The sequence below is a fragment of the Ostrea edulis genome, chromosome 2 (genome assembly GCF_947568905.1).
Source record: "Ostrea edulis chromosome 2, xbOstEdul1.1, whole genome shotgun sequence".
NCBI lineage: Eukaryota > Metazoa > Mollusca > Bivalvia > Ostreida > Ostreidae > Ostrea > Ostrea edulis.
Window position 1 is genome coordinate 102,849,463 of NC_079165.1, and position 22,041 is coordinate 102,871,503.

Below are 22,041 nucleotides of genomic sequence, written 5' to 3' on the forward strand. Positions count from 1 at the left end.
GCTCCACGCACATTTTACAATGTAAATACAGCTTCTGTAAAGAAATACGGAAACTTTTCCAATTTATTATTCCATGAAGAAAAAAAAAATCTGTAAGTGCTTCCTATTTTCTGGTATCACGTGACTTAATTGCCAATTGGCGCGGAATGTCATCACTTAAACGTGAGTTAATGCTGCCGTGTAGTATTGTATTACCTCTTTAATGTAAATCATTTGCTTAAGTTTATTCTAGAGGCTTCAATGAAGCTGCGACCGCCCAAGTACCTTCCTCTTATTTCCCTAGACATTTGATACCTTCAGACAGAGTGTCGCCAGTTATGTCTTTTAGCAAAAACTCTTCTACGGAAGAAAACAAACTCACTGAGAAAAACACCATGGAATCGCCTCTTTATTTCTGTGTTTATAGAAACATCACTCATTTGCAGTATAATATAGGAAATTAGTGTCCGAGGAAGATAGACATGAAACGATAACAAGTTCAGAATTCACAATAAAGACGTTAAGGTTGTGAGTGCCATTTTGTGTACGTTATCAAAGACATATTCCTTGTTCCGCCTGAAATCTCGTTCATTCCCGTGTCATTTCGTGACAATGCTTGATATCCTTTGACCCACAGTGAATGAATCTTGGGCGCGGATATTTTAAAAGCGGCGGCATAAATAACTATTTCTATTACCTATTTTAAGAATAGTTCCCGATCTGTGCAGCAGAGTGTACATTTTTCTCCGCAATCATTTTATTGTATCGCAGACATGGGCGACCAAAAAGATAACACAGAAGCCATTGTTTTTTATTATTAGACAGTCATGTTTTCTGCCTGAAACCTGGTGTGATCACAATTTCAATAAAAGAAGGTTTGTAAACTATATTTATTTCAGATCATACTTTTCTATATCAATTCTTTTCAAAAATCCATTTTTAAAAAAAAAAAAATAAAAATCGGTGTTTCAAGTGAATATCTGTATTAAAGCATAAAATCAAGTATTTGCAATTTTGAAACCGCACAATAAACTTAATGAATGAATAATAGGTTTATAAAGAACAAAGATTGACAAAATAAGCAACCTATTTACTTGGAGACTTATTAATACATTTTTAGCGTCGGTTCTCCTCCACTGAAAGAAGAGCAGAGTTGTTGCTTGGGAGAAAATTTGGCATGTAAAAAACACATGGCTTTTTATGATTCGGAGGGCGAAAAAGGACAAGGTGGCAGTGCGCATTAATTCGTTTTATTGGTAATAAAATCTACCTCCAGCGCTGAACAACTTTCTCTCTCTTCCGAACATCAAATTAGTGCACTGAAAAATAAGACCAAGACTAATAATTAGACCCTTTAACCTTTCCGTGGTGAGGCATTGCTATTGTCTTTACAGAGGAAAACGAATAGTAGAAGAGTGAAGTTATTCTTGGATGAAAATTTTTCAAAATATTTCAGTTACAAGAAACATGAATACAACTAACAAGATCGATACCAAATTGTCCTGATAGGAAATATAATCTTTAATACAGTAAACTAATTTACAAAGTGTACATTTCATTAAAAATGAAACAAAATGTTCCTCTGTCCAATATCATGCAGTTCACTGCTTCAGTGTAAATATCATATCCTCATACAATTGTGGGTACATGTGCCATGTCATAGTAGAACATCGGTCTTTTTTTCTTTCTTGGTTTTGTTTTTTAGAATCGTGCCTACGGGTATTTTTTTCCATGGTGGTATGAACTGACCGTAATGATTGTAAAGTATAGGTGCAATACTGACATTTTAATGTCCCTTCCCTCTCTCGAGATTAACTAGAGCAAATCCAACCAACTCTTACGGATAAGCATCATGGCAGATAAGTCCACAAAAGACTGAAGGATCTTGTGTGCAATATTTCCTTAATTTTGTTTTCAATTTGAATTTAGATTCCCGTCTCATTTAACCTCATTATGATATGCCATCAAACTTTCAAAACAATGAGGTATAGGACATTGTAGTTGTAAGCCAAAAGATTAATCGGGTGTCACGTTGTATCAAATCCATATTTCAATCAGTGTTATCTGAAAGACAACGCTGTTTAACGTCCCTTACATAACTCAGTCTGCCACCAATGACGATAAAATGGAGCCCTCGCAGGCACGCGACGACGATTTTCTTATCGCGGCGCTGATTGGACAGTGAGTTATGGTCTCATGGTCTGTTCTGGTCATCTCCTTTTTTTTTTTTACATTATCTATACTAATTACATGTTTTACGGTCGATATAACCTGGTGATTTTATTATACGAAATCAATAGATAAAACTGACAATTGCTAAAACGTATAACTTGATGAAATCAAATTTTTGAAATAGAACAATAATAAAAATCTTTTGTGTAAAATGATGTTATCATAGGTGACGTAATTTTTGTGGCCGAAATTTTGGAAATGTTAGCATAGCAACGCGATATAGGAATGTGCATGAATGATAAAACATGCAGAAAATTCAGTGTCTAAAATTGAAAAAAATGCATATATCTGAAATGAACAAAAACTTGGAAAATTGTTACAAAGTTTGAACAATCTAACTAATCAATATATTATCTTATGAATCCATTTTTATAAAAATGAGAATTTACTTTCAAGGGGTTCATAGAAATATAATGTTGTATAATGTAGATGGGTAAGGTTTGCAAGTACATTCACGACCGACGGATTTATCAACTCCTCTATTATGTAGTTGAAAAACATTCAGTTGTTTTATGTTGATAATTTATTAATTTTCTCGTAAAGTTTACAAAGTGAGCATTATTGGAACTGATATGATTGAGTGTTAATATCATAGTGAAGCATGTTTTTAATATTCAACCAGTTGCTTCAAACATTACTTTGTGAAATGTTTGAAATTAATAATAATGATATTTTCTGGTTCTTCACAGTAAATCAGGGTCATAATTGTATAAGAATTAGACGATACTAGATGTTACCAAACGATACTCCATCGACCATTTTTGTTAAAGGGACATGGACACGATTTGAGCTGAAAATTTTCAAATTTTATTTTTTCGTTTTTAATGTTTAGAATGCTTAACTAAGGTATTTCTAATGGTCAACAAAAATTTGAGTGCCAGTTGTCAATTAAGGTACGTGGGAGATACAGAGCTCACAATTCTTTGTTATGTAAACAAGACTCGTGTCATGTTTTTGTTTACATAAGTTGTATATACCAGTAAAAATTTCGTTTAAAGCAGATTTTATTAAATTCAAAAATTAATTCTGAAAACAATTAAATAGTTTCAAGTGTTTGGCACATCTCCTTTTGGTTTAAACATGTTATTTTCTATCAAGCAATCTATATGTAAACAAAAACATGGCACAAGCCTTGTTTACTTAATACAAAGAATTGCAAGTGCTGTATCTCATTTGTAACTCTACAACTGCTATTCAAATTTTGGTTGACGATTAGAAACACTTTAGTTAAGCATTGTAAACAGTAAAAATTGAAAAATAAAATTTGAAAATTTTCAGCTCAGATCGTGTCTATGCCGTTTTAATTTAAAGTAACGAGAAGAGGGCGTACGTTCGATAATGGCCCAGATATTACACACTAATTTTCTTCTTCAGATTTTAAGAACAATTTATTAGCTATATAATGATACCTACCCCATCACCGGAAGCTGCCATGATTATAATCTTATTTTGAGATGATATATGGCAATCGCTATATGATGATTTAAATTACCAGTACTACATTTGTATTATATATGGGATAGCTTCCCTTGCTTAGCAACGGACACCACTGCTATGCCAAGGAGAGAGCCATTTACTATATACCTGTACACACACATACATACATACATACATATATATATATATTCAATATATATATATATATATATATATTCCTTTTTTAGGGAAGTCGTTGTGGCCGAGTGACTTACGCACTGGTTTGACAATCTTGCTAGGCGGTGGGTGCCGTACGTCGCTGGTTCGACCCCGGGCTGGGGCGAAAATTTTCAGTACCTAGTTGTGATTATTTAGTACTTTATATATTAATTAATTGATTATCACATGTATCGTTTAGATCCTAGGGGTAAACGTAAGGTTGGGTGTTATAATTATTTGTTTGTGCTTTATATTAAATATTCTATACACTCTCCTTATAAAATATCTTAAACACTGAATGACACAGCGACTGTGTGAGATTGCATCAGTGTGTATAAGTAGCGCTTTAGGAGCATAACAAAGCTTGCTTTTTTGGGGAAGTCGTTGTGGCCGAGTGGACTTACGCACTGGTTTGACAATCTTGCTAGGCGGTGGGTGCCGTACGTCGCTGGTTCGACCCCGGGCTGGGGCGAAAATTTTCAGTACCTAGTTGTGATTATTTAGTGCTTTATATATATATAAAACTAAAAAAAATGACCAACGACACGAACAACAGTGAATTGTCAAATTTTCAGGACAATTTGTCCCTTCCTCAGGACGATAGAATATTTACATAAAAAAGAAAACTAAATAGAAAAGGAAACCAAAACTACAACTAAACTACCAAAGTTTATAACAAACAAAACGTCTACATATTAAAATGATTGAGTGTAATATGTGGCAATAGAAAAGTCTGTTCCCATCGAGCGTCAAGACAGGTCTGTGTTAGCTCTAATATCAGCAATCCAAAACCCCCTGTATACCTTTATTTATTCATTATTATTTATAATATCCTTACTTAGTCCCCCTAATTATCCTCCTCCCACAATTTTACTATACTCCAATGGCAGATTGGATATTTATTTTTCGATTTAATCTTTTCATATCATTTTATAATTTTTTATAATTTATTTTTCATCACAGTTCAACATTAGTTACACTACAGCTTTACACCTCCAGGTACGAAATACTCTCGATTAGAACAAGCTTTTCTATTGCCACATATTACACTCGAGAAATTTAATATGTAGATGTTTTGCTTGTTATCAGTCTTTGTAGTTTAGTTGTAGTGTTAGTTTCCTTTTCTATTTAGCTTTGTTTCTATGTAAATATTCTATCGTCCTGAGGAAGGGACAGGTCCTCCCGAAAATTTGTCTGTTGTCCGTGTCGTTGGTCATTTTTAGTGCTTTTTATATCCTTATTTATTTGACTTCGTATATTAGATCCAACACTTTGGATGTTGAGTGTTGTTGGATTTTAGTACTTTCTATCTACTGTATCTATCTATCTATCTGATCTATTGTAGCTATAGTTTCTATTCATCATCCAACCTTATATATAACATAAGTAAACAATTATAAGGATATCTCGATCAGATAAAATAACAGGATATTTTACATGTATGTATTCAATTCTATCAGTGTTGAAGCATAGTAAAATGTTCATTACCAAAAGTAACGAACATTTATATCTGAATAATGTTGCATAGGTTATGGATTTACTTTTTTGCAATTTTCTAATAGATTAGAACCCGCACAGCATATTTTCAGCACCTAAAACGGTATCATTTAGCTTGTGATACTATAATTTATTATACTTTCATGTAAAATACTTGAACCTGATTGGTTGAGAAGCATTTGAAAAAACATATTGTTACCCTCTGAGAACAGAAAACAGCGCCCCAGGGTGATAGTATCTAGCAACGGATAACAGTACTTGACAACGGGTGATATTATTAAAAAATTATCACATGCGTCAAATTTATGCGCGTACGGTTCGCCGTAGATTGCTAGACGACGTCGTTTGAGCGTTTGTAATAAACGCGAGTACCCGCATCGAAATACGAAATATCGCATGACAGTGATTGATCAAATGTCAACAGACGTAAATTTTTCTGCTTTCCAGTTTACATAACATTCAGTATAATAAAACAAATATTGCAAATAGTTGAGGGTAACATTGAAATTTTCACCCCTCGAGAAACCATTGTCAACCTCGGCTACGCCTCGGTTGACAATGGTTTTCTCGGGGTGAAAATTTTCAATGTTACCCTCAACTACATGCAATATTTATATATGATAACAATAAAAGAATACTCCATACAACTTTCAAAAATGTACCACATGTAAATACACTTAATTCTGAAATTGAAAAATGGCGCCTCGGATACTTTAGGGACCACGTGTTTCATCGATGAAGACGTAGAACATGAAACCCGACAAAAGCTATACGGTTTTTTAATCACTTCTCACATTGATGGAACGGACATTTGAATAACGAACATTTTCGCCACATTGTTGTTTTGCTATATGTTTCAAATATTTAGAATGTTTCCTCTTTTGACTTTTTGATTCATATTTAGTTTGAAGTTCATTACTTAAACCGTCAATATATTCACAATCGATTGATTAGAAGGTGTCAGAAATTATGATAACAAACATTATGGACGGCGAAAAGGGTAAAAAAAAAAAAAAAAAAAAAAAGACGGTAATGCAAAACGAACAATCAATTTTCAAAAACATCCTGATATACAAATCAATCCAGCTTCAAATAAAATCAACAGAGTCCATTGTAAAACCAGACGAGCATTTTGACTTTAATCTAATTAACGATAAGATGTAGTATCAACTTCGGAATTGCCAGAATTTCCTGTGATATAAGTATAAATGTTATACTTTTTACACAGTAGGATAGTTTTACGTTTATTTGACACACAAGAAATCTGTATAATCATTCTCACTAGATGGTGTACCTGCATTTTCAATTCAATCAAATCGACGACACATCTTCTACCATCAATATATCAAATATTGTCACTAACGGCTAAGTATTGTTCACAATTCCAAAGAATTAAATATCGTATGAAACATTATTGACGAAAATTAAGCTTAACACATGCCGTTCTATTCATATAGAATAGATATATTGTTATGATTTCGGCAACGACGACACTAGTAAACGAATATTTAAATTTCCGTACATTGAGACCGAATTTGCAGTAAAAATAAACATTGCGGAAAAGGACTATATATATTTTCGAGAGGACTTGTGATCAAACTTACTACTACAATATATATTCCAACTGGTTTTTGTTGGTAGTCTCCAAAAAATGATGCGGACATAAACTGCTACTTATTAGTGAACTTCAGTGAATATTCATATTGAAATACTGTGAAATGAAACTGGAAACCTAACTTATTCCTATTTTCGAATGTGACATCAAAAAGTTAGTGACGTTTTAAATTTTCTTCAAAAATGAAAACTTTGAATAAAGATAATGATTGCTTGCGTCATCCAAATCTTCATGTATTTTAATATATATTTGTAACACTGAGATATGATGATTGTTGTACATCTTAAATTTGATAATGGCCGATGCATGCGGCCTAGATACTTTCTGAGACTGCTTTCCTAAGCAACATCATTTATCTATTAAAGAGACCTCTGAGCTAAAGTTCCTAATTTTGATCCCCTTCTCCCCTGAATATTGGACTACAGTATTAAAAACCTGCAGCACTTCTATCTATATCATATAATTAAAGCATGTAGCTAAGGATACCATTCAAAATTTTACCTCGAGAAAAGAATTGTCAATTAACCTGCGCCTCGGTCGACAATGGTTTTCTCGGGGTGAAAATTATCAATGTTACCCTAGCTATGTACATGCACTATTTGTTTTATCATACTGAGAGTTATACGTTCACTAGATAGCATAAACATTCAAAGTGATTTTTTTAAATGTAGAGATGACTCCTGTCAGATTGCCGATTATCGTTTATTTCTTTTAATCAATCGCTTTCTTTTCAACGTGTTGTGTAACACCTACATGCATGTAATGACATCATCCAAAAATCTACAGCAAACCGTATGCGCATCAATTTCACGCATGTGATATTTCCATAATCTCACCCGTTGACAAGAAAATCTTTCCCTTTGCTAGATATATCACCCTGTAAGGTGTGGTTTAGACCTCCCACAAGAAAGCATTGTTATTTAAAACTTTTCTCGACCAATCAAATTCTAGTATGTTAGACGACAGTATAATGAATAAATAAAAGCATAGAAAGAGAGAAAGAGATACACGCATAATCTTTACATAGATAGTCTTTAGCTGTTTTAAAAGGGAAAATCTTAAACGGTACATAGTTTTCAAGACCGGTAGACCTTCACAAGTTATTAGTATTAATCATTATAGCTTGGGAAACGGAAATATTCATATCTAGAGATCATTCATCCAAAACATTACTTAAACACCACTCTGATTCCGCGCACAAGTACTTTGTAGTTGAAGCAAAAAGTATGCTGGAGTTTCGCTTTGACAATATCTTCGTAGTCTTTGATCAGGTCTTCCAACAGTCTGTAGGAATTCCCATGGGCACCAATTGTGCCCCTTTGTTAGCTGAACTGTTTTTATATTCTTATGAGGCATAATTTAATCAAAAACCTCTACGTGAGAAGAAAACATCTCTTGCTATCGACATTTAGATATATCGACGACGTATTATCTATCAACAATAATATTTTTTCATTCATACGTCGATTCGATATATCCCTGTGAACTCGAATTAAAAAAACACACCACAGACTCGTCCACTTCTGCTTCATACTTAGATATTTTATTGAATGTAGATATTGACGGCAAACTAACAACTCAACTTTATGACAAACGGAATGATTTCAACTTCTCCGTCGTTAACTTCTCATATTATGTAGCAATATTCCATTATTACTGCATATGGTGTTTATATCTCTCAACTGATTTGATACGCAAGAGCTTGTTCTGCGTATGGTCAGTTTTTAAATCGAGGCAGGCTACTGACAAACAAGTTGATGGTGCAGGGGGTTCAATAGTCTCATTTAAAGTCAGCATTTCGCAAATTCTATGGTCGTTATAACGATCTAGTTTGCCTTTACAGCCTATTATTGGGTCAAATGCGGTCTGATGTGTTTCATACCAATTGTTAGGCCGTTCTTGGTACACTGATTTTGACTACGGATAACTCCGTTTACCTGATCAGAATATGGGGCTTAAGGCGGGTGTGACCGGTCGACAGGGGATGCTTACTCCTCCCAAGCATCGGATCCCACATCTGGTATATCCAGGGGTCTGTGGTTGCCCAACTCTCTATTTTGCATTGCTTAAAGGAGTTATGAGATTGATCACATGTCGTTATGTTCGCCTTACATTGTAATTTCTCACTTCTATCATTATGTGGACATTTACCTTGTACCTTAAAGGAAAGAGCTTATATAAGCTTAACCTGCTGTCTAATCCTTATGACGCTTTACATAGAAAATATTATTTACAAGAAATACAAATATGTATTTTTTTATTTAAAAAAAATCATTCGAATTTCTTAAAACTATGGCTTGTAAAACGTTGTACTATTATACTAATCTTGTTATTCATATTCGAAAACTTGTAATTTATATTCTAAAGCATATCATTCATATTCGAAAAGTTGTTATTCATATTCGATAATTGTATCATTCATATTCAAAAACATGTCATTCTTATTCAATAAATTGTTATTCATATTCTAAACTTTTCATTCATATTCAAAATCATGTGATTCATATTCGATAATCTTATCATTCATATTCGATAAATCATGTCATTTATATTCGATAACTATGTTATTTATATTCGACAATCATGTCATTCATATTCGATAATTTTGCTATTCACATTCAAAAGCATGTAATTCAAATTCGATAATCATGTCATTCTTATTCGATAGTCATGTCATTCTTATTCGATAATTTTTTAATTCTTATTCAATATAATTTGCATTGTGGGTAATATTATCTGTTTGTAAAGTCTGCTCATTGGGTACATGTGTATGTGAAAACGAAAGTAGATTATGGTGTTACCATATCTGGTGGTAAGTGTACATTCTTTATGTTAGTTAGTGTAATACGATGAATATTTACCAAAAGTTTATCGATCAATAGATATTCATTACCTATGAATGTGCTGCGTACACGTGGTCCAGATATGGTAACACCATAATCTACTTTCGTTTTCACATACATGTACCCAATGAACAGAGACTTTACAAACAGATATTACCCACAATGCAAATTATATTGAATAAGAATTAAAAAATTATCGAATAAGAATGACATGACTATCGAATAAGAATGACATGATTATCGAATATGAATTACATGCTTTTGAATATGAATAGCAAAATTATCGAATATGAATGACATGATTGTCGAATATAAATAACATAATTATCGAATATAAATGACATGATTATCGAATATGAATGATAAGATTATCGAATATGAATCACATGTTTTTGAATATGAATGATAAGATTATCGAATATGAATCACATGTTTTTGAATATGAATGAAAAGTTTGGAATATGAATAGCAATTTATTGAATAAGAATGAAATGTTTTCGAATATGAATAACACGTTTTAGAATAAGAATAACATGTTTTCGAATGTGAATGATAAAATTTTCGAATATGAATAACAACTTTTCGAATATGAATGATATGCTTTAGAATATAAATTACAAGTTTTCGAATATGAATAACAAGATTAATATAATAGTGCAACGTTTTACACGCCATATAAAACACGAGAACATGCTTTACTTCAGATAGAGCTTAGTCGCCACTAGATAATGTATAATCACAGCTGCTACTGTCCACGTTTGTGTTCATAATTATAAAACAGGTAATTGTGACAAATGTCCCGCAGGAATTCGCCAGTTCAAAGCACAAGTAAGTAATTTATTACCATCAATGTTGTTGTTTTTTTCTTGCAATGCAAAGTAAAGTATTGGAAAGGATGTTAATTCAGATATGATAACACTAAGGTATCACATGTGTGAAAAAGGTTAACTAATACATTGTACATGTAAATATATAAATAATACAATTAATGAAATTAATTACAGTGACATTCTCTATGCATGAACCGTTTTAACCAATAACATAATCAAATAAACATACACCATTGGACACTCAGCCCGGTGGATCTCGGCTTTAAATTACATGTACTATAATATTATGATATACCAAAATATACACGCATGAAATTTATAATTTATCATACTTTTCGCAGCAAACCCTGTTGTACATTTTGCGTTGGGCAAAGTAACAAAGCATGCTTATGAAAATAGAATTACTAAATACTACATGTAATACATATTTTAAGGTACAGATATGAGTATTTCATGAGCAACTTCTATTCTTTGACTGTTATATAAAGGACAAAGGAATACAAGGAACTTTTCTGTTTCTATTCTATTTTGGTGAAAACAATAATTATATACTTAGTAGTTCTGTCATTTTATAGCGCCCCAGTTTCTATCTCCAGTATTGGAGTTCACATCGGAAGATAGACATTCATTGTTCATCATAACACGTTTTTGAGGTTTGTCACAAGTACTCCGAGAGCCTAAGTTTGCTGTAAAGTATGGTATCAATATTATGACGATTTCTTTTTATATCAATTTCTTAACCGATTCCTTTGGTATTAATTTCTTAATTAATTCCTTTGGAATTAATTTCTTAAATAATTCCTTTGGAATTAATTTCTTAAATAATTCCTTTGGAATTAATTTCTTAATCAATTCCTTTGCTATTAATTTCTTAATTAATTCCTTTGCTATCTTTGAGGAGTATCACACCAGATTTCTTGCGGGGTTTCTCTTTCGCTGATTAGGTTCTTAAATTCAACTATCTATTATTTTTTAACATGGTAATTTCCGTTTTTGATGAATAAATGCAAAAATTATTGAATATATTTATGCTACCATTTCCCCCAAAGCACCACAGGTTCCATAAAACATTACAAAGTACATGTACCACAGGTTCTAAACCTTTGATATAAAATAAGTACCACAGATTTCATAAAACAGTGCAAATTTAATGTTCCATAAAACATAAAGTATCAAAGATTCCATAAAACTGTGACAAAGTTCCACAGGTTTCGTAAACTATTAATAAAAAATACCAACGAAATGGTCCACTTCTCTACATATTGAATGATTGTATATTGTTTTACGTCCCTCTCGAGAATTTTTCACTCATGGAGACGTCACCATTGACAGTGAAGGGCTGCAAATTGCAAAATCTAGGCCATGCTCGGCGCTTATGGCCATTGAGCAATGAAGGATATTTATCGTGCCAAATCTGCTGTGACTTGGGACTTCGGTTTTTGCGGTCTCATCCGAAGGACCGCCCCATTTAGTCGCCTCTTATGACAAGCAAGGGATACTGAGGACCTATTCCAACCCAGATCCCCAGTTTTCAACATAAACATATATTTGCTGTGCACAAAATCAAAAGAACTAAAAAGATTATATATCAAACTATAGCTAGGACTACCAAAAAATCACAAATGATATGAAAACCAATTTTTAATCAAAGTTTTTTCAGTTTCTCTAATCTTTGACACCATTGTAGCGGAGTATCGAGTAGTTTTATACCCTGGACCCTTATATTATAAGACCTTCAAAGAGGTACTCGTATAGTATTTATTAGGTAAGTGCTTTCTCAGAATAAATACTAGATACATAGTTTAGTATTATGGTTTAATTTGGGGAATTATTAATTCACACAATCTAACACTCGGTAACTTTTATTACAGTTGAACCAGAGATACGTCCCGGGTTAGACATACACACATACAAAGAGCAACTTTTCATGATCAATGTGGTGTTAAAATAAGTATACATCCTTTACGTGATAGACATTCTGCTTCTAATTTACGGAAATAAAAGATAATATATATATATGTGATTTCATAATATTTGATGTTTTCACATATTTCATTAAAACAACCTATCAAGAAGAGACAGAAAATGAAAATATGTGTACACAGAACTTAAAATCTAAAAATGATACTAAATCAATGCGAAAACAACACCAATGATTATCAACTTTATATTCATCACGGAATACTGTCTATATGACAAATCATGAAAAATCTTTGTATTCCCAAGACAAACAGTGCATTTCCATAATAATGTATGTCGTATTAATTAATAGCAATATTTAGCAATTGAATTAAATTCTTTATTAACTCAGAAACCAGATCACCGGTACACGAGGTACGGATAAATGTATATATAAACACATGAACACAGATAAATATTAAGGGTGTAAAAAACACGTATATAAAACATGATTATTCAAGAAAAGCAGAGAGCTTTAAAAATATTCTTGATAAATTTTGACAATGATTTTGATATTTCTACATCTCAGCCGACGGCAGCAGTTGCTGAAAGAAGGAAACTTATTCAAATAGTCAGTAAAAAGGCAACTTTTTATACCGTAAAGTCATCGTTGATTTCTACTGACGTCACATCCGATAACACGGAAAAAACATAAAATCACGTGCCCCGCCGGTATGTAGTTCCAAAACAATTCGCCCATGGGAAAGAAATAACCGATTTACTCACGAAGGATTTACTTAGAAAAAATTCTTAATGGGATTTAAAATATATTATTATGAATATCAAAAAGGCAGCCACGTGATTGAGCAGCATTAATACAATCATCTGCTGTTCGTAAAGTGAGGGAGAATGTAAACAAAACTGTCTAGAATCACGCTTGATCAATACAAGTACACTTTCTATCATTACCAGGGCGTCATGTGGTCAATGTGTAACACCCATGCAGTGTAGGATAATTTGTAGACAACTTTGAAATTCATAAACGCATCCTACGTACAACCACATGTACTAAGTACTTCTACTTGCTTCACTAGTATCTATAAGGAAAGCTCGAAGTTAATTTTCGTTAGTTAATAAAGTATCAATAATTCGTAAAAATTCATATTTTTAGCCACTGAATCCCCAATAAGTATATTTTGCAAATAGACTGCATTGATATTGAACAGCATATAGACACATTATATATGCAACCGCCGAGCATACACTCGGCCTAACATTGAACCATCGGGCCTGAAGGTTACAATTTTTTTTTAAATCTATGCTCTAAATCGTACTCATACTCAATAGTGAAGGTCATAAAACTTTTATAAAATCATTCTCATACTTAAATGGCGTACATGCTCAAGATTTTTCGAGTATACTTTGGGGCTTGATCAGAGTTGTACTCAGAACAAACATGACCGAGTTTGAGTATGAGTACGGTAAAAGTTTTATAACCTCCAGGCCGGATCAACTCTATTTGTAAATAGCGTAGTCTTCCTTACTTTACATGCTGATTTTTTTTTTTTTTTTTTTTTTTGACATTGAAATTATTTTCATCTTTTGTGATGAGTGTTCCACGCTTTTTTGATACTGAATAAAACATCATGCAATTTTTGATACTGAATAAGACATCATGCAATTTTGATACTGAATAAGACATCATGCAATTTTGATACTGAATAAGACATCATGCAATTTTTGAAAAGTGTTTACTCTAAATTGTCAAGGCCTAGACAAAACGAGTCTTCTTAATGGCCAGCAGTTGACAAATTGGGAAATTTATAATGTTGATGAATTGTAAATACACTGTAAATGTATTCAATGTTCTAGAACAATCATTTTGTATATATAATCCCATTTTTCTTGTTTTCTCTTTCTCGTAGTTTGCTATTTCACATTTGGAAGTTGAATTCAAAATGTCTGTATGAACGTCAAATCCCAATTCCAGAAAGCATTTATTAAGCGCATGAAATGATTTGAATCATGACAATCATATATTACTTAGGGTCTACAAGATCATTTATAAGCAGCATGAAAATTATATATAACTGTTTCTTTAACAACAATTGAAATCTAATTATTTAACACTGATGTAAATAAATTTTGTGAAGTGATAGTGCAAACACACAACGAATATTACAGTGTTTCGTGAATTGTAACTTCTCCTTGACCTTATCATCATCAAGTAAATTCACATCAATAATTATCATTAACAAATTAGCATATAGTTTATTTTACGACCAACTTCATACAGGTATGTAAGCATGACACAATAATGAGAACGCATCACATACTGAAAATTATGGACTGTACATGTATATAAGATCCTTCCAAATCAAATCGTGAGTATGAAGAATTTCTAGAAATGGAAACCCAGCATGTTCCTTACACACGTCCTGTCATGGCTGTCGTATCTGTTGTACTTCCGATAAATGAACTATAGATCTCGGTTTTCCACACTGCAAAGTAGAGGTGATGGGTGTCTATCTACTTATTTTAAAATAAGTTTGATACATTGATAATTAATAAGAACGGAAATGGATGGTGTGAGAGTAAATTTCATTCAACGCGTACAATTCATTTGAACATATATATATATATATATATATATATATATATACATACACATGTATATATATAGGATTGACAAGGTGTAAAAATCACGAGTTTTATTATTTTTTCCAGGAGTACAAACATGTACATTTTGTATATCGTTACAATTGTCAGGTAGATACTTTTAAAAGAAATAAATTTCATTTTTAAAAATACATTAGGATATGGACTGCAACATTTCACTCCAGCATACATTTGTTGAAATGCGCTAATTTCAAAATTGAAGTTTATTTCATTTCTGTCGGAAAAATAGACTAATCGATCATATGTATTCATACGCGCATCGTTTACAACTGCAACACATTCATGAGGAATGACCATCATTACAATTAATAAAGATGTAAATATTGTGGAATATTAAATCATTGCACACGTATAATTGTTTGTGGTCATGTGACAAACTGCACAGCCATCGTCGATGATACTGAATCGTTGCTTTCAAAACGTGTAATTTGTGTTTGGAAATTTAATTTACGATAATATTCTGTTTCTTTATATTTATACATATTGTACATCAAAATTAGATGTCCAGGATTCTCATTGCCAAAATAATTATTTAATTTTGGATTCATAGGTCCTATGAATATAGGAGTCTTTAATTTTCCCGCATTTCCCTTTATAATAAATTACTTTTAAATAATAAGTCATATTCAACATTATTCATGCAACTTCAACAATGTAAAATATGAAACGGCACAGAAAGGCGTGGAGGTAAATCGTTTAAAATGTGCCACAAAATCCATTAATTTATTCTACTGTGTGGACGTATTGTAGGCTTCAAAACTTCAAAACGATATAGCATAAGCTAGAAAATCAAAATTAGTAAACAAAAGCACCTACAAACGCCCAGTCAATTTGATATCTCTAGACATTAATTTATGTTTCCGATGCCATGTAAATCTCTGTTGGTCATTGGGTTACAGGAAAATAAATCCCCGTTAAACATTCCACAGACCATAGCTACTGTAAGTTGCTTTTCCTGTACGTTTCATTTATAGATAAAGGGAACAATTATTGCACAATATCATGTTGTTTTGTGACAACATTAACGTGTGTTATTGTATCTGAAGCAACCGACTTGCGCTGCTTAACGTCAAGATATCGCAACCATTGCTTTTTTCGCACGTTCAGTATTTAGGGGAAACCAATGAAGAGATACCACATGTAAAATCAGTGAAACACTCTGATACAGGAGTGACACATTGCTCAGATTTAAAAGCTTATGATATATTGTTGTTCACCATCAAGTTTTTGCTCCGTCATGTTTATAATCTATCAAATAATGAACATTTTCATATCGACTTGACATGCGAAAACTTCATAATTGGGATTAATTGAAATGACGCGCAATCGCATGTACCCAAGAGGAAGATGTCAACACTTTATTTTCCCATATCTTCATAGGCATATGACAACGTATTTTGTTTAAATTTCCTTGGGAAAAAGTCATCATCTTGTATCAGTAATGTGTGATGTGTTGTTGTAACAGCGCGCCGTTGGATAAAAAAGGCAAACTCTGCCAAGTTCTAAGCAAACACTACTTTCACTTTAACGTCTTTCATTTGTACGAGAATTTTAATCACCTAGTTACGGATATTACCTACTGGAGCCATGTCATTTTCATCTGCCGGGATCCTCTGGGGAACTCTTTCGTGCGGAGGAAGAAATGATGGTGAATATTTAAATTCTCTGCGGAGGTCCTCTCATCACTGCGGCTGGCCAGTAGAGTACCTAGGATGGCGAGATTGACTGGTGTCTGCAGTTCGTCAGCTAATTAGTTCCGCAAACGATCTGACGCTTATGGGCGATTTTACTGTACTTCTCCGCTGCCTCATCCTATAGAGGTTTTCGAATATGGATTAGCGTAATTTAAACAAAGAAATTATGAATGCTTTTAATGTTTTTCAAAACACTTTTATAACGAAGTGGATATATGTGGAAATCACCAGTTCTGGTACAAACAATTTAAGCTTTTAAAATAATACCACATACTAGAAGTGCGCAGTATTAAAAATCGTTTCTCTGTCATAGATGTTTTTCAGTGTAGGTGATTTGTTTTGTGCGTTTTCTATTCGAATCATTGTTCCTGAAAAGATGTGAACGAACGTGTACTATTTCTTGAAGAAAATATTTCAAATTATGCATATTAATGAAATTAAATTTTTCACAAACATATGTTTACATGTAAAAGAAAATAATAAGAAAATACAGGTTTTGATATTTGCGTATATTTTATTCTAAATATAACATTTTTTTGATTGGAAAATATAATATGTTTTTAAAGAATGTATTTTAGTTTTTCCTCGGCTTTTTCTTTTACCCATGCGATTTAAATTTAAAGACTAGAGTTTGTCAAATTTTACTCGCCTTTTGAAACGTAATAACGTTTTTACAGTCCCAGCATCGCATTAAAATGTTCCCGGTACCTGAGTTACTTAGAATTGAATTCTTGATTAGGTAAGGTTCGTTTAAATAATTTCACTTTTTAAAAAACCCATTAAATTCCATACTACTTCATCAGATAGATTCTACAAAAATCGACGGATTTTCAATCAGACTATGATTGTTATATAATCAAAAATGTGCTAGAAGATGTTCACATATAAGATATCAATTTGAAGTATCGGTTATGCAAAACGAAATATAAAACATTTGTATTCATTTCATTTAAGATTCGAATGGGTTTGGACACTAGGCTTCTGGTAATGGGTCATCTCCCTGTGTAAAATCTATCAAACACAAAAATACATATTGAGATGGGGGGATATCACGGAAAAATAACAAATTTGCAATTCAAACAATTTGACACAGGTATGATTCGATTTGATTTGAACATATTTTATTGTATAAATGCATATTATACAAACTGTTTGAACACAAGTTTTCAACTTACGGGGTTCTCACCTTTAACAGAGTTAAAACATTTGACATTGAATACAACAACGAAAATACTTCATGTCTGGCTCTCAGTATAATAAAAAAAAATCTAACTTTTGCTGAACGAATCAACATGAAAAAAGAACTCAAGGGAGCCAGAGACGGTGAAGAAAAGGATCTCTCTTCCTACAACTCACAACCGTAAAATACTTTTTACATGCTTAAAAAAACAAAAGAAAATTGCAGAGAAAATCTTCGTTTGAAATTGAAAAAGAGAGAAAAAACCGAATTTTGACATTTTTTGCTCTTAGTGAAAGCGTTGTTAGGTTTTTGCGGTGGTTTCCGGTTTGGCGTCAAGAAGACCCTGCCTGCTCGGCAGCCGCCTCATTAACCGGCGCCAAGGTCACGGTCACGCTCCAAAGGTCGTCACAATTAACTCCTGTGTCTGCTTTCAATCAAAATATAAATAATGTTGCATGCAACATAAACATGTCTGATTATCTTGTTAGGAGAAACGTGATATAGACTCATTAACCAATCCACGATAATCCGACACTACATCGTTTATGAGGGTACAATTCGCGGAGACTTTACAACATTACTTCCTGAAAATTATAAAGTACGAAATAAATTTTAACGTAGCAGAGACTGTACCTTTTCTCATTTCATATTTTGATTTTAGAATGGAAAGCCATTACCTTCAAGAAAATATACATCAATCCAGTTAATGTTGAGTGTAACTAATTTTAGGACAATTAAATGTTGAGTTGATGGTTTATGCATTCATTTAGTTATTTCTTATTCTCTTTGACAGAGGCATATATTCTGATACTTCTTTATCAAAACGCGGTTTCTTTATTTGGGCCCAGGCATCTAGACTGACATGCAGCGGTAAATTAACAGTATATGGTCAAATGAAATCAACTCACTGGGCAACAGATATATCTAGAACATTAGATTTTGTTGTGGATCAATTTTCGAAGATTTTGTTTTTAACTTTGCCAGTCGCTCTTTTCAGCACACTTTGCACGCTTCACGAGATTTCAAACTTACTCATGCATGCAAACAGAAACACAACTGACATGCGGATATGTCTTGAAACTGATTAAATTCACTGCCTTAACTCGAGTTTTTGATTTAAATTTTAGTGTAGAAATCTCTTTATAGCCATCAGTGAAATACCAGAAATGCACATTATGTAATGTGGTACTGAGGAACTAGAAAACAAATAAATACTGCAGAGCCGAACCATTTACCATGCGTCTAAATAACGAATGTACTAGAGTTATATTGTATTACAAGAAGGTCGTAAACGGTGTGATTTGCAAGTTCCATTTTCTGATAAATTTGGTTAACCATGCAGTGCTCTCACATCAATAATAAAACTGCCCAAAATTCAGAAACGAAATCAAATGTAGCATTTCAATTAGAAATATATTTGACATTTAAGAAAAGAGCATATGCTACCGTTACATACAAGAATTAAATCATGAAAAGCTTTTGGTTCTATGGTAGATTTTTTAAAAATGTGTCGCACAGGGTTAAGTCATAACTTTAGATCAGGTATTTGACCAGAACAAAGAATTGGCAGTATGTCGGGAAAAAATATAATATACATTATGTGTTTATTATAGAATTTTAGAATTATGAAAATACTACAAATTTTAAAAAGTTTTTTCACGTCGCAAAACAAATCTCAGTGTCCAAGAGGGTCTTTCTTGACGACATATTGAATAAAACAGAAATAATGTCTAATTAAAATTTTTTTAAACCATTGATTTCAACAAAATGATCCGTTTCCAAAGTATATATTCTTTTATATTTTATATCATGTGTTAATTAAATTCAGTTTCAAGTAGTAAATTCAAGGTTTCAAGCCATAATAATTGTAGAGAAAGTGTTGTAAATACATGTATCTAGCTTGAGAAACCTATACTAGGGTTTTCTGATCTTTTTTTTTTTATTGAAATAAATGCACGAAAAGAGATACATTTCTAAATACACGCCAACTTCATTTTGTTTTTCTTATTTATTATTTACCCTCGTGTAATGTCATGTAAATTAATTTTGTTTTTAGTAGAAAAAATACTAATAATTCATTTTATTCAGGTATTTACAAGTGAATTTCATTTTATTCGTTTATCTTTTGTAAGTTGCCTGAACATTGAAAATTATAGAAATAAAAGTTTTTGGAATTGATTAAGTCTTTCAATATATAATTCGTTTTCTAGAACTACCAGTGTCTTTTGTTATGATATGGGTTTTACTTTCAGTCGTGATTCCCAGTTAAACAGGGTTACGGAACAAGGCTGTGTATGAAGAGTAGCTGTGCCAGAGGCCATCATTGACGTCAAACAGTGTGGATGCCTTTAGAAATAGACGATATTAAACTTCCTGTAATTAAAAGTTTGGAATGTTTTCAGTTGATTGAGAATCATTTTATTTTTAAAATGCTGAATTCTACCAATACGATTTTATTTATATACTTCTAAAGAATCCAATTATTATTTTGACGCAATAGAAATGGTTTCTGTTTGTAATGAGAATAAAACAATTATAACAAATTTACAGAAACTTATCCAATTTTCTGGTAAAATTCAATCACCTTTAACTGTGTACATTGTACCGCTGCTTGTGTTCACAGAAAAACGTAGTTTTCGGTCGGAATCTAAATTCTCTCACACTATTTCTGATATAAAATTTCAGTTTTGGATATAGATAGAGCTATATTAACATAGAAATCAAACAGTTTATAGAATCTGTCATCTGTAATATCTAGTGTTCAAAAGAAACCTTTAAATGAAGTGTAAACGAACAGCGTGTAAATTCAGACGTACAAAGGCGGGCGATGACGACCTAATGACCGTCAAATATCGTCCAGATAAACACTACCAGCGTCTAAATCGCTTCAAAGGCCTCCCCCTCCCGTCCTAATCCAATAATTTGTACAGCAGGATAATTAAAGCGGTTCTACGACCTGTAGCCTTTCATCACCATATTAACGAAATTTGAAATACACCGGGTAAATCGAAGTTTCATGGCTGAGCTATAAATTCTTGTCTTTGCAAACGGACCGTCTTATCGCTTTAGATTAGATGTAGATAACGTAGGGGGTCAAATCAAAAAATAAATTTCCAAATTGATCAACATTATCTAACAACAGTGACTATTCATTTGTTACAGTGTATCATTATTTTCTAGATTATTATTACTATCATTTTGGCTATGACATAATACATACAATACTGTTATGAAAAAAAAAAATTAAAAACATAACCCAAGAATTTGTATAAAAAGAAAGTAAAAACAGACATAGGGAAATTGAGAATCAATTTACAATCAATAGGGGATTGTGTTAACTTTCGTCAATCTCCCACTTGATCCTCCTCTAAAATTTGTAACTTTAAGTGTTTCCGTCAGTTTCGTTTTCAAACATTTCGTTCGTCGTCTTTTTGAAGTTCTTGGAAATGAGGCGCTATCGACGGAAGCACTGACAGATCGGTTCCATCTCCTCAACGTTGTCATTATCGCTCTGGACAGGGGTGATAACTGCGAGATTACCGAGGCAAGCTGGGCCATTGTCTTGATAGACCAAGGGATCCCGCTAAGTTACAAATCACTCGATATCTAACTTCAAAAGAAAAATAAGTTTCACAAATAAATCATTGAAGTGGGGGTGACGATTGTTTGAATCTGTCTGGTCTCTCGTTTGTTTTGGTCAGATTGGGGTTAGGCCTCTATGTATAATATATATTCTATATTTATCAAATTTGGCAATATTTGAACATTGAAATATGCCTGGAGGTCTCAGCAGCAGAAATCACCCCAATCTTAGCTTTCACAATATTGTATTTCACAGCCAATGTGGTTTAAGCATATCTTTAAACTAACAATACTAATTATGATAACACTCACTTGTTATCAAGATTATGAACACTGAAACTGTACAAAATACTTCATGTCTTCAGTGACAAATTGG

The 22,041-nt window shown here is 32.6% G+C and overlaps 1 protein-coding gene and 1 long non-coding RNA gene across 2 annotated transcripts in view; one reads left to right on the plus strand and one right to left on the minus strand.

Annotated features, from left to right (window-relative positions):
- Positions 1 to 855: 855 nt before the first annotated feature.
- The window catches only part of LOC130052027 (uncharacterized), a 28,970-nt gene continuing 7,784 nt past the window's right edge, over positions 856 to 22,041 (minus strand). The window contains exon 2 of the mRNA XM_056155837.1: positions 856 to 1,298. Coding sequence (XP_056011812.1) covers positions 1,291 to 1,298 — 8 coding nt within the window. The 3' untranslated portion in view covers positions 856 to 1,290. The remainder of the gene's footprint in view (positions 1,299 to 22,041) is intronic.
- Positions 10,491 to 20,626, plus strand: LOC130052028 (uncharacterized). Its single transcript, XR_008800365.1, has 2 exons — positions 10,491 to 10,629; positions 20,336 to 20,626. It is a non-coding gene; the product is annotated as an uncharacterized LOC130052028 (long non-coding RNA).